This window comes from Perognathus longimembris, chromosome 11 (assembly GCF_023159225.1).
Source record: "Perognathus longimembris pacificus isolate PPM17 chromosome 11, ASM2315922v1, whole genome shotgun sequence".
NCBI lineage: Eukaryota > Metazoa > Chordata > Mammalia > Rodentia > Heteromyidae > Perognathus > Perognathus longimembris.
Genome location: NC_063171.1, coordinates 56,762,642 through 56,775,274, shown reverse-complemented (window position 1 = coordinate 56,775,274; position 12,633 = coordinate 56,762,642). Strand labels below are relative to the sequence as shown.

General features: G+C 48.7%; 1 protein-coding gene across 1 annotated transcript; it reads left to right on the top strand.

Annotated features, from left to right (window-relative positions):
• The first annotated feature begins 8,651 nt into the window (after positions 1 to 8,651).
• Positions 8,652 to 12,070, top strand: Il24 (interleukin 24). Its single transcript, XM_048357766.1, has 5 exons — positions 8,652 to 8,822; positions 9,709 to 9,771; positions 10,489 to 10,647; positions 11,090 to 11,164; positions 11,987 to 12,070. The coding sequence occupies exons 1-5, from the start codon at positions 8,652 to 8,654 to the stop codon at positions 12,068 to 12,070; spliced, it is 552 nt and encodes a 183-aa protein (XP_048213723.1).
• The last annotated feature ends 563 nt before the right edge of the window (positions 12,071 to 12,633 follow it).

Genomic DNA, 12,633 nt, shown 5'->3' with positions numbered 1-12,633 from the left:
ATTGACTAACTCAAGGTCATATGGCTAGTGAGTTGCAGAGCCTGGCTGCAAAGGTAGAGTGTGACTCATGGGGTGGGGAGTGAGTTCTCCAGCTCACCTTTCTGCCACCTGCACACCTAGACTTGCAGAAAGAGACCTGGGGTCAATTCCAGATTATTCTTTTTTTTTTTTTCTAAGTCTATGAGTCTGGGCAAGTCACTAAACTTTACTTTGACTTTTGAATCCAAAAATCAGAGATAATGGTATCTGCTTCATCTCACCAGGGGTTTTGACTGCCCACTTGGAGATGTGCTTCGTGAAGCATTACACAACCAGCTGGTTTATTGGACTAGAACTGTGACTGCCCCAGCCTGCACCCCGCAAGCACCCCACCTAGCAGGACAGACACCCCCCACCCCCAATCTTGTGAGTGGATTTGCTCTCACTGAGTTCTTATCGATCTGAAGAAATGTTCTGGAGGGAGGACAAGGTTTTGAAATTGTTCACACTGAGGGTTCAGACATCTCAGACCTGGCTGACAGAGCAGAGAGAAGCCAGATAGCATGGGGCAATCCCTCCTTGTTAAAGAATTCCCCTTGATTAGGAAAGCAGTTTGGCTTGATGGAGCAGTCTCAATATCCAGAGTTTGTACCCTAGGCTACCAGAAATGTCCCTCAAACCACCACTCTGGAGGCCTGGGTCTATCCTAGGGTCAAGCAGGGCTCGGAATACAAATGAAGAAAGGGGTTGCGCTCAGTCCCCTAACACTCTGCCTGGGTGGGCCCAAACACCTTGGTAAGAATGAACGTGACCTCCAGACAATGTCTTAGTGACTTATTTGTTTTGGCAGGAGCAGGTAGGCACAGAGAAGCCTGTGCGTGGAGCCCGGTGCTCACCCTTGCTGTTGGGGTTGGCAGGAGCTGTTGTGGTTGGCCCGAGGGCTGGGTACACGGACTTAGGAGAAACACCCCTTTGGGAGTTATCAAAACAGTCCAGCAGAGAGATTTGTATATGAGACCACCGTGTTCATACCAGCAGAACTTGACTTCTCATTTCTAAAGTTCAACCCTGGCTACAGAGATACAGCATGCAAATTATGCTATCCTGGATGAACATTGTTCTTTAATTAGGAGCAAACGGAATCCCCTTAAGCTGGAGTTAGACTACTAAATCCACTATGTGGAGAGGCCACCCCTCAGGCCTGGGCAAAGGGTGGAGACTTTCCCAGGTAGGAAATAACTCTACAGAGCAAAACACTCAGTGTTCATTTGCATGAGCGATGGCGTTTTTCAAGGAGGGTCTTTTTGAATGGTGAAGGCAGAGTCTGAATAGAAGAAGCCCTACTCCGTGATTGCCAGAAGCAGCTTCTGCTCTGGACTTTGATTGATTCCTGGGGTCCAATCTGGCAGAGGCTGGAGTGAAGGACCCAGAAGAAAAAGAAAAGGAGATGTAAATTTAGGAACTCAACATTCTGCTTGTCAAACATCATCATTAAATGTCAGCCTTTTTAAGGATACACCCTCTAGTTTCCCTTATTCTAGGGCAAACTCAGACCTGCCTTCCTTTGCCTGTTTTAAAAATCTATGTGGTGTGGTGTGGTGTGGTGTGTGAGTGTGTGTGTGTGTGTGGTGTGTGTGTGTGTGTGGTGTGTGTGTGCTTGTGTTAAGATTTTTATTGGCATCTTAAGCTTCTGCAAGAAGTTTGCCTCCATTATTGTTGCGAAGAGCAGATGGGCTTTCAGTCATCTCTTCGTCATCTGGAATCGCTGTCCCCACTGTGTGACCCTTGAGTGAACTGCATAGGCAACTGCGGGACCCCAAAGGGGTCTGCACCAGGCAATGACACCCCAACCTCATGCTGTTGAATGCACGGTTAACGCTGTGCCCCAGGAGAAACCAGTGCATTCCATTAAGGAAGGAGAGGAGAATCTCTGAGATTAACAGTGCAACATCTTGCTAGCATGAAGTGTTAGCCATGAGGAGCCTAAATCTCTTGTCTGAATGGCATATGCCATTGTGTATGGCAATCTAAATTGATTTGCTGATAGAGTCTAAATCCATTTTAAACTTATTATTTATTTATTTTGTCAGTCCTGGGGCTTGGACTCAGGGCCTGAGCACTGTCCCTGGCTTCTATTTGCTCAAGGCTAGCACTCTGCCACTTGAGCCACAGCGCCACTTCTGGCCGTTTTCTACATATGTGGTGCTGGGGAATCAAACCCAGGGCTTCATGTATACGAGGTAAGCCCAGCCCCCATTTTAAACATTTTTTTTTTAAAGAATTTCAGTTCTCTTCTCGGCCATGGCTTCTGTATTAGTCAGGTTAGGCTCAGTGATACTGCAGTAACAAGTGATGCATTATTCTTTTTCAGTGGGTTGTTTTTTTTTTAAACAACAATTATCTCTGACTTTTATTCTGTCTGTCAGCAAGGCTGAGGGCCTTACTCACCGGGTAGTTGGGGCTCAGGCTGAAGGAAATGTTTGGTCCATAATGCTATCAACTCCATGAAAGGAGAGACAGGGAGAGTGCTGTTTTGGGTGTGGATCCCATCCACCTACAGTGACTCACGTTGCTAACTCCTGTCTTTATTTCATTGGTCCAAACAGTCACATGATCATCCCTGACTTCAATGGAAGTTAAGATGAACTTTCAGAGCACCTGGCAAGTGCCGTTTTCCTGTATTCCAAATGGAGGAAAACTATACACGTGAGGGAACAACTACAATGTCTATCATGCCTTTGAGTGGATGTGACATCTAGAATACATTCATTTAAATTAATTATGTTAGTGAATTTTAAAACGTAATTTTAGAAAGGGTCTTGTTATATAACCCAGGCTGGCTTTGAACTTGCCTCAGCCTTCCAAGTGTTGGAATTTATAGGTGTATAATCACTTCATTTGGCTTAAAATATTTGATTCAAGTGATGAAGTTAGGCCAATCAAGTGTGGATTTGAAATAATTCTGAATGCTTCACATCTAGTAGTTTTGTTTATTCAACAAGCTACTGTGTTGTTCTATCGAGTGTGAGAAAGAGAAGCAGATGACATCCAAGATATTAGAATGTATGTGAGAGAGACAGAGACAGAGAAAGGGAGAGAAAGACACACACATACACACAGAAAACAAATTTAGGGGTAACAGAAATTCCTTGCAGCTTGTAGGAATGACCTCAAGTGGTTCTGAGTAGGTGAATTTTTTTTTTTTTACTGTTCTTTAAAATTTAAAAAAAATTGTTATTATAAAGGTGATGTACAGAGGGGTTACAGTTACATAAGTCAGATAAAGAACGCATTTCTTTCTTTTATTGGACAGTGTCACTCCTTGGGTGAAATTTTTATGCAAACCTCTGTCTCTCTAAAGTGGTAAGCGTGCATGCAGCTCTTATATGCAAATGTTGCAAAATGTTTCAAGATGAAAATGAAAGTCTATCTAGTCTGTAATCTTATCCTTTTGTGGGATTTCCCCTGTCCTCCAATTCTCTAATTCTCAGTGAGCCTGGGCTGCTTGTCCACTCTGATGCTATCTGCTTTGAGAGAGCATCAGAGCCCATAGGTTCAGGGCTGGGTCTCACAAGGCACCCCGCTTCAGACAGGAATTGCAAATGCAGGCTCTCATGGGCCTTGAGCAGAACATCTGCTCCCAACAAAGGTCGAATGGCTCCCAGAACACAGGGAAACCATTTGCTTAACAGATACCAGTATTTTATAAAAGGATATTACTCAGCTAAGTGCTGGTGGCTCATGCCTGGAATCCTAGCTACTCCTGAGGCTGAGATCTGAGGATTGGGGTTCAAAGCCAATCTTAGCAGGAATGTCCATGAGACTGTATCTACAACTCACCACAAGATGAATGAATGAATGCATAAAAGCTGGTAGTGGAGCTGTGGCTCAAATGGTAGAGCAGTACTTGAGAATAATAGCTCAGGGACAGGGCCTAGGCCTTGAGTTCAAGCTCTAGGACCCATCCTCCAAAGGGAATGATAGGACTGTAACAGCCAGATGGAAGAGTTGCTTAGATGGGAGGGGTATAGACCTCCATCTCCTCTCCAGTTCACCAGTGGGAAGCTCTCTGATCCTCCCTTTAGAGTTCATGGAGACTTCATCACATAGGCATCCCTGATTGAAACATTGGCCCTGGGTGAGCAACTCAAAGTTTTGTACAGGGGAGGAGGAGGGGAGGAAGGGTGCGGTGTTGAACTTTCTAATCCTCTTATCACGCGGCAAGCTACACAGGAGCCCCTAGTCATGGAACATCTCATTAGCATAAAAGATACTTATCAGAAATGAGGACTGTCGTTTGAAGCCAGCCCTGGGGGGGACACATCTGGGAGACTCTTCTCTCCCATCAGCCACCAAAGGCTGGAAGTAGAGCTGTGGCTCAAGTGCTAGAGCACAAGCTTTGAGTAAAAAACCTAAGGCTCAGTGTCCAGGCCCTGAGTTCAAGCCTCAGCGCACGCGCATGTGCACGCGCGTACACACACACACACACGCACGCACAGACGCGGGTGCTATGGTGAGAATGTGAAATGAGAACCCTTGTATGTCTCAGAGACTGGTTATAGAACGATGATGTATATTTGTGTTTACTCTCATCCTTGGTGTGTATCACAGCAAGTCACTGGGGAAGGCAGCCTATCAAGGCACCAGGCTAAGGAGTCCAGTTGTCGAATGATCATTGGACGGGACATTTTTGCTCCTGGAGTGACTGCAGCCAGGACAGGGGAAAAGTTTAGCAATATGCCAGGGGGCCCACATCCATTACCACCCGGGGTTCCTGGCCCCAGTGGGGAGATAAAAATCTCTTTAAAAGATTAAACTCACAGTTCACTGGAAAAAGAGGATGATGTAACTTTCTCCTACCTTCTGTCTTCCAGGAAATTCTAATTGAAGCCTTCATTATTTCTCACCTGCAGGGAACTTCCATCCATCAGGAAGTGTCAATTCAGGTTTAGAGTGGCTTTTGGTTACTCAATCCAGAAGGGGATGCGGAAGTCTCCCTTCTCCTTTAGATTTAGAGGCGTTTAGAGATGTTATAAAATGTGAGCAGGTTTATTTTCCAAACATAAACTGCAGGTTCTATAGAGAAAAATAAAGGACCGGAGTGGCATAAGATCACTCAAATGAAATACCTAAATCTAAGACTATTTTGGAAAACAAAACACCAGCCTTTGCATGGGAAAGTGTATCCTCGGGTGAACGTTTCTTTTCCTCAGTGCTTTTGTGAAGGGAAGTCCTCAAGTTCCATCCTCTCCTGAGGATTAGAAGAACCTCAGATCTTGGTCTGGTCCAGGGTGGAGCCAATGGGCTGGGCCACACCCACGTGTTCCCGCCTGCTGCCTCTCCTCTAGTACTGGCTAACCTGTTATCCTTCCCTATTTCTTTTCTAAGCTTGTTCCCCCTACAGCCACTGCTTCTCTGTAACCCAGCGAGTTCACATCTGGAGTCACATAGTTCTCCACAGTGAGGGGGGTACCTCCTAGCATGTGTACAGCCTTCCTGGCTTATTCCACCATGGGTCAGTAGCTCCCATGTTAGTTATGACAGCTACAAGTGCCCTTGGATGTTGCAGACTAAGCCCCCTGGGGCAAACAAATTGCCCACTGAGAGCCCTGGGCTCTAATCCTTTCTAGAAGCTTTCCTGTATGGAAAGTACTAGATGAAGAAGTCCTTTAATGAGCTTTAAATAGATGCTTTTAGAAGTCGAATGGACAATAGACTCCCCTTGGGGGTATCAGCACATGCTTGGGAAAGGCTTGGAAATCTGTGTCCCTAACAAACACATGTTCTTGCTGCTAGTTCCTGGACCACAGCTGGAGAAAGATGCTGTGTGTCCGGGGTCTCATACATCCAGGGGTTGTGTCCTCAGGAGCCTGTGTTCAAGTCCGGCAGTCTCAATGGATATTGGGCCAAGTCTCTGCTCGCTCCTTGCCCTCTCTTCTCAGGTACTGGCACTTAGGGAGATTCATTAAGGATAAGGCCCAGGCTGCACTGGCCTGCACTAGCCGTGTCCTGTTATCCTTCCCTTAGCCAAGCCAGGTGGGTCTCCTGGAGCCTGCCGGGGCTTACCGATTCCTCCTGCCTCTGACCTGGCCTGTCATGTACCAGCTCATCTAACCTGTCCTCCTCCCCTGCCAGATCGCAGCTGCGGGAGAGAGGCTGCCCTTCCCCCTCAGCTTCCCGTCCTCACCCTTTGCCCTGCCCGCTGTTCTGTCTGCCACTGTGTCTTGGCATTTTCTTCTGTAGTAGGAAGGGACTTCTAGGAATGTCCCTCTGGGAAACCCTGCTCCCGTGGGTGCCTTCATTCCACACTTGGGGGAATGGAGGCCTGAGGCCCGGGCGCCTAGCTGGCTGGCTACATGGTCAGATCTTTCGACTGCTCTGGTATTCCCATCAGGATACATTGCCTGTGTCCCCTGGGTGCCGTGTCCCCTGGGGGATGCCCGGAAGCTCAGTACAGGCTCCGGATGGCCTCCGAGGGCTCCCCTCCACCCCCAGTTGCCTATCCCTGTCCATCTCATGCTTCCTTATTCCTCCTGGTTTCTAGAACCAAAGAAGAGCTATATTTGGGCAGAGGGACCATGGGGTAGCTTGCCTGCATGTCAGAATACACTTCCTCAAATTCCTGGCCCAAAGGCATGAAAGGTGAGGTCATTAAGGGGTATGCTCAGTCTGTGAGCTATGTTTCATCACCAATAGGGCATTACTATTGAGTTCTTTTCACACAAGTTGCTCTGCTTGGCTTTCTCATTGATCCTTACACTTGCCCTTGGGGCGGGGGTGGTGGTGTAAGATGTACACAATTTCTCCTTTTTTAAAAAAAAAAAAAAAAACTTTGTTGGCATAACAACTGCAGGAAGCCCAAGGGAGCTATGCCCCGATCATTCAGAGCCAGGTGTCACTTGACCTGAGGGCCTGCTTTCTTCCTTGCTCCCTTGTGTTAGAGGAAAGGGTGACTAGGCAGTGAAGTAATTCTCTAGAGAAGCATGACCAATTTCCCTTTCTCCACCTCCCTCTTCTTCATCTGCCCCTCCTCCAGCCCCCTTATATACACATCTCCACGGATCCTTGCTTACCTGTACACCTTGACTTTTTGAAATAACTTTTCCACCTGCAAGGATCATCTCCTCCACCTGTGAATGGTGAGCGAGCCTGCCTGGCGGCCCCTTCCCTACTGAGAACTGACCATCTGCACACATCTAGCCGCACGTCAGCACTCATAGGAGCTGAGGTGGGTGAGGGTGTGTGTGTGTGCGTGTGTGTGTGTGTGTGTGTGTGTGTGTGTGTGTGTTCCTGTGTCCTCTGAAGCAGTAGACTGCCATCCTGTTTGGGAACAGGGGATAAGGGTAAAATGGTTATATGTTAGGACAAGATGAATGGAGGAGCTGCCTTTCCCCACTTGATATTAAAGACGATTTAGGCTGTCTAGGAGGGAGGTCAGCATGATCATGAGACCCAGAGACGAACTTTCAAGAGGGGTTCTAAGACCTATAGCATGTGTAAGGCCACACTGAGAAGAGTTTGAGGAAGATGTGGACACACAGACCCAAGAGGATGTTGGGGGGGCCTCTTCCCTATTCTAGATGTTGCCCTTCCTTCCAAACACAGGGCTTCTTCCTGCTCAGTGGGGTGCTGGGAGATGTTTCTTCAGGTGTGAGACAGTGCCTGGAATGGGACAGGCTCTTAAGTAGCTGTGGACTGAAGTAAGACAGAAGGGAGAGAAAGAGAGAGAGAGAGAGACCGGAGAGGATAGGGAGAGGGGAAAGTAGGAAGAACAGAAAAGACAAGAGGGGCACTGGGGAGGAATTCTCTACTTGCACTTGTAGTGGGTGGATCTGGTGTTTTATAGGAAAGTTTTGGAGCTGATTCATCTGGAACTATGATTCCTCCCTGTGGTGAGGTGACTGAAAAGTCAATTCTTGGGGTGAGGGGTGAGCAGATCAGCTGACGTGGCAGTGTGTGTGCCCCAGACCTGCCCTCGGCCCCTGTCCCTTCCATGGACCTAGATTGACCTGGTAGCCCCTTGAAGTGAGGAACCAGAGCGAGTTGCCTCCTAGGAGGAGAATTAGACCTGCTCCAGTGTGCTTAGTGACTCAAGGCCCAGTCCCAGACAAGCAGATGCCTGGGAGAGCTGTCTCTCCTCCTGAGTTTAGACTCGAGATACACATGCTGAAGCGCATTGGAATCCTCCATTTCTCTTTCTTTTCTTTTCCCTCCTGAGATCCAACTTTTTTTCTTTTTTTTTTTTTTTTTGCCAGTCCTGGGGCTTGAACTCAGGGCCTTGGCACAGTCCCTGACCTTCTTTTGCTCAAGACTCGCACTCTACCACTTGAGCTACAGCACCACTTCCAGCTTTTTTCTGTATATGTGGTTCTGAGGAATCGAACCCTGGGCTTCGTGCATGCTAGGCAAGCACTCTACCACTAGGCCAAACTCCTGACCACCACCCCCACCCCCCCCCCCCGCCAGTTACATCTTAAAGGGGGATTAAGTTTCAATATGAGTTCTGGTGGGGACCTGCACACCACAACACTAAGCTAGGCTCCTATTCCCCATCCATGTTCTTCTTAGGCAGGCTTGGGCAGACCTGAGGGACATTATTCCAGGGGCACAATGCTCCTGGTTCAAGGTCTGTCTCTGTTTTCATCAGATCCCCTGCCTTTCCTTTGCTGCAGATGGGCCGTGGGCTGCAGATAGCCGCCATCCCTTGGCTGAGCCTGTTTCTGCTTGTGGGGAGCCAAGTGCCAGCGTTCCAGGCCCACGAGCTCCGCTTTGGGCCCTGCCGAGTGGAGGGGGTAGCCCTTCTGGAGCTGTGGGAGGCCTTCCAGGCCATGAAGGACTCTGTGGTGAGTGGGGCATTGCCCTGTGTTATGATCGTGAAGTCTTCATGGTTTTCTCTGCAGTGTCCTGCATCTCTGTGACATCAGGAAACATCACAAGCCACCTGTTACACAGCCGGCAACCAAGGCCCAGAAAGATGTGGCCAGACCCTCGTGAAAGGACAAGAGTCCAAGGGAAATGGAGCTTGGTCTAGCTTCTCTGTGGATATACTCTGGTTCTGAGTTCAAGATCAGACAAGGCAGAGGACAGTCCTGGGACAAGACATCTTCTGAGTACTGCCTGTCCCCTTTCTGGTCCTTTTAATTTTGGTATCAGTACTGGGACTTGAACTCAGGACCAATGATGTACTGTCCCCTTAGCCTTTTTTTTTTTTTCTTCCTGTCGTGGGTTTTGAAGTCAGGTGCTGGGCACTGTCTCTGAGCTCTTTTGCTCAAGGCTAGTGCTCTACCACTTTGAACCACAGCTCCACTTCCAGTTTTTGAGTGGTAAATTGGAGATGATCTCATGGGCTTTCCTGCCTGGGTTGGCTTTGAACTGTAATCCTCAGATCTCAGCCTCCCGAGTAGCTAGGATTACAGCCCCTTGTTCTTGAGCCAAGCAGGCTTATTTCTTGCTGTTTCAATTGACCCAAGGAACCAAATGTCCCTCATGAAACCTGTGTCTAGACTCTAAGAATTCCTGGGATTCCACTTGCCCCTGGAGAATGTGGTGGGCAAGCTTAATGACTAGGACCTGTACCCTCTTCTCAGGCACCAGCTTAGTTTCTGGGTTCCTTGGTCCCTCAGTCTCAGAAGGCTCACTGCCTGGATGGTTTAGGGTCTGGGGGAGTAGTACATGTTTGCAGTGCTGGGTGCCTTTAACCTGAGACCTCTTTTCTTCTTGCTCCCGAAGCAAGCTCAGGATAAGATCACGAGTGTCCGGCTGTTGAAACAGGAGGTTCTCCAGAACGTCTCGGTAATTGGATGGTGGAGAGGGAGGGCATTTCCTTCTGTGGGGCTGATAGGAGACATAGATTTTTCCATGGGCTGACTCCACATTAGACGGGACCAGGCATGCACAGGAGTGGTCTAGGTCGGCAGCTACTACTTTGTGGGCCTAGGGAGGGGTGGGTAGAGGTCACTGGGCCGGAGTTGCCACCAACCTATTTTCCGTTTGCTTGTGGGAACACAAATGAACCCCTCTTCCACTTCCATCTTTTCTCTCACTTACTACTCTCGTATCACCCATTATTTAGTCAGTGAGCACAGACATACTGAGCCTGGATCCCTGAGAGACACTGAGAGCTTCAGGAGCCCAGGGGGCGAGGGTGCAATTGCTCTGTTCAAGGATGTCAGGTTTCTCCTGTGTTCCCCTCGAAGCCACTTCCCTGCCAACTCTCAACCCACAAAGTCCAAGTCCGAGTGCCTTTAGTGTCTATGGCATTAGAGAGTCCATGTGCTATGGAAGAAAGGGACTACTAACTGGATGGAGAGCCAGGTGTCCTGGGTGCCAAGCCTGTGTCTGGATGACAGATGTGGGGCTTCAAGCTCCTTTGGATCTAATGCCTTTTTCACGTCCCAAGAGGCCCTGGCCCCTCCTGTGCCCAGCTTGGTCCCGGTGGTGTAGGGACTGTCCTTCCAGGGGAAGGGTGGGCAGAGGTCTTGGCTCTACCATGACCCAAGTCTTCCCCAGGATGCCGAGAGTTGTTACCTCGCCTACAAGTTGCTGAATTTCTATTTGCATACCATTTTCAAAGACTACCACCGCAAAGTAGTTGAGTTCAAGATCCTGAAGCCATTCTCCACCCTCGCCAACAACTTTGTTGCCATCATGTCAAAACTGCAACCCAAGGTGAGTATGGGCAACTTGGCGGCTGGCTGCCCGGGGAATGGAGTGTTTAAGAATGCTCCCTTCCCCTTATCTGGTTCTGGCTTTTATTTCACCACAGCAAGTCATGGGGCATCATAGAAAAGTGTTCAGGGTATAAGTCTGGATCTGGTCTGATCAGCAGGTGACACCTTGCCAGGTGCTCAACCTCTCTGGGTTTCAGTTTTGTCATCTGTGAAACGCAGTTGACACTTCTGCCTGCAGGAATTGCTGTGTGGATGAAATCCGAGAACCCCTGCCAGGCATTGGGTGCTGAGCACTGGCTCTTAGAGACACGGCGGAACTCAGCTCTGTCCTCTCAGGCCCTGGGAACCCGCTGGCATGACCAGAAAGGGCAGGAGGGAGCTGGCCTCTGCTGCTACCTAACTAGTGGCACAATTTATCGGTTTGTTTTTCTGTTGTCCAGCAGGAAAATGAAGCATTGTCCTGCAGGGAGAGTGCCCACAGGCGGTTTCTGCTGTTCTGGAGAGCATTTAAACAGGTGAGGCCCACAGGCGCTGACTGGCTTGAACTGCCACCAGAGGGCACCACAGAGGCCGAGTGCGGAATTAAATGCAGATCATGACACCAGCCTGGCCCCCCGACCCACCTGATTTAGCCAGAACTCAGTACATTTGCATCAATTTGCATATATCTTGTATAAGCATCACAAATAAAAGGGTCGTTTCTTTCTGGTAGGGTTTTGTTTTGTTGTGTGCAGGTACTGGGGCTTGAACTCAGGACGAGGGCCCTCTCCCTTACCTTAGCTTGCTTTGCTCAAGGCTGGTGCTCTACCACTTGAGTCACACTCCACTTTTGTATGTCACTGGTTAAGACATACAGAGATAAGAGATAAGAGTCCCATGGACTTTTCTTCCCTGAATTGGCTTTGAATGGAGATCCTCAGATCCCAGACACTGAGTAGCTAGGATTATAGGCATGAGTCACCGGTGCCAGGTTTGGATCACTTTTCAAAGAAATGGTAAAGAGCAAAAACCTAGGAGGGAAAGGGGCCACCTGGGCTCATATCTTTATCTGCAAATGCACTCAGGTGGGAGCCACATCCTCCCAGGCTGCCCTCCATGGTTCTTGATGTTAGAGGCTCCATGTACTTGTATTTCCCCCTGGCCCTGACCTCCTGCTGTGCCTCAGTGGCCTCTTTGTCCACACCCTTGAAGCCAACACACATCAACAATGGGTGGGTACGTTGTGCAGGTGAACTAGTTACTAATCGGGAGTCAGGCCTATTTTAGGCATGGCTAGTCAGAAGGAAAACCATTCTAATAGCCAACACCACCAACCGTCAACTCTGTATTCCCTATAGTTGAACACAGAAGCAGCTTTGACCAAAGCCTTTGGGGAAGTGGACATTCTCTTGACTTGGATGGAGAAATTCTATCATCTCTGAACATCTAGTCCAGGATGCCCTCCTTGCTCGTCCTCCTCATCATTTCAAGCCACGGTTCCTTCCTGTGCCATCCTCTGAACACGGCACTCCTTGGCAGTGGACCCCCTTTGCTGCCCAGGCTCGTCTTCACGGGACTTCATCCCTCAGTAGCTCAAACACCAGTCACGGAAGGCACCTTTGCATGCTGTACGGAAGCCATGAAGCAGATTCCTGTATTTATCACAACGCTATTTAATGACTCTCAGTATTTCAACTGACTTGTATTTATTTGTGAGATGCATGTTTCTCGAAGGCAGCAGACCGCCCCCCGCCCCCCCAGACTCCCCTTTTAACCTCCCATGGTCCAATTGCAGTCTGGGGTGGATGGGTACTCAGAAAAACACTTAATAAAGTGGATTTTTGTTCGCCTGTGGATTCTTGAGAAATAAGGAGAGATGCTGAGATATGAAATTGAACTCGGGTGCACGGAAATCGCCTATCTGCAGGGGCAGAACACTGAGGTAGGAGTCAGGGGCAAGGGTTTGAAAAGTGAATGACAGCAGACAACATGTAGTTAAATGCCC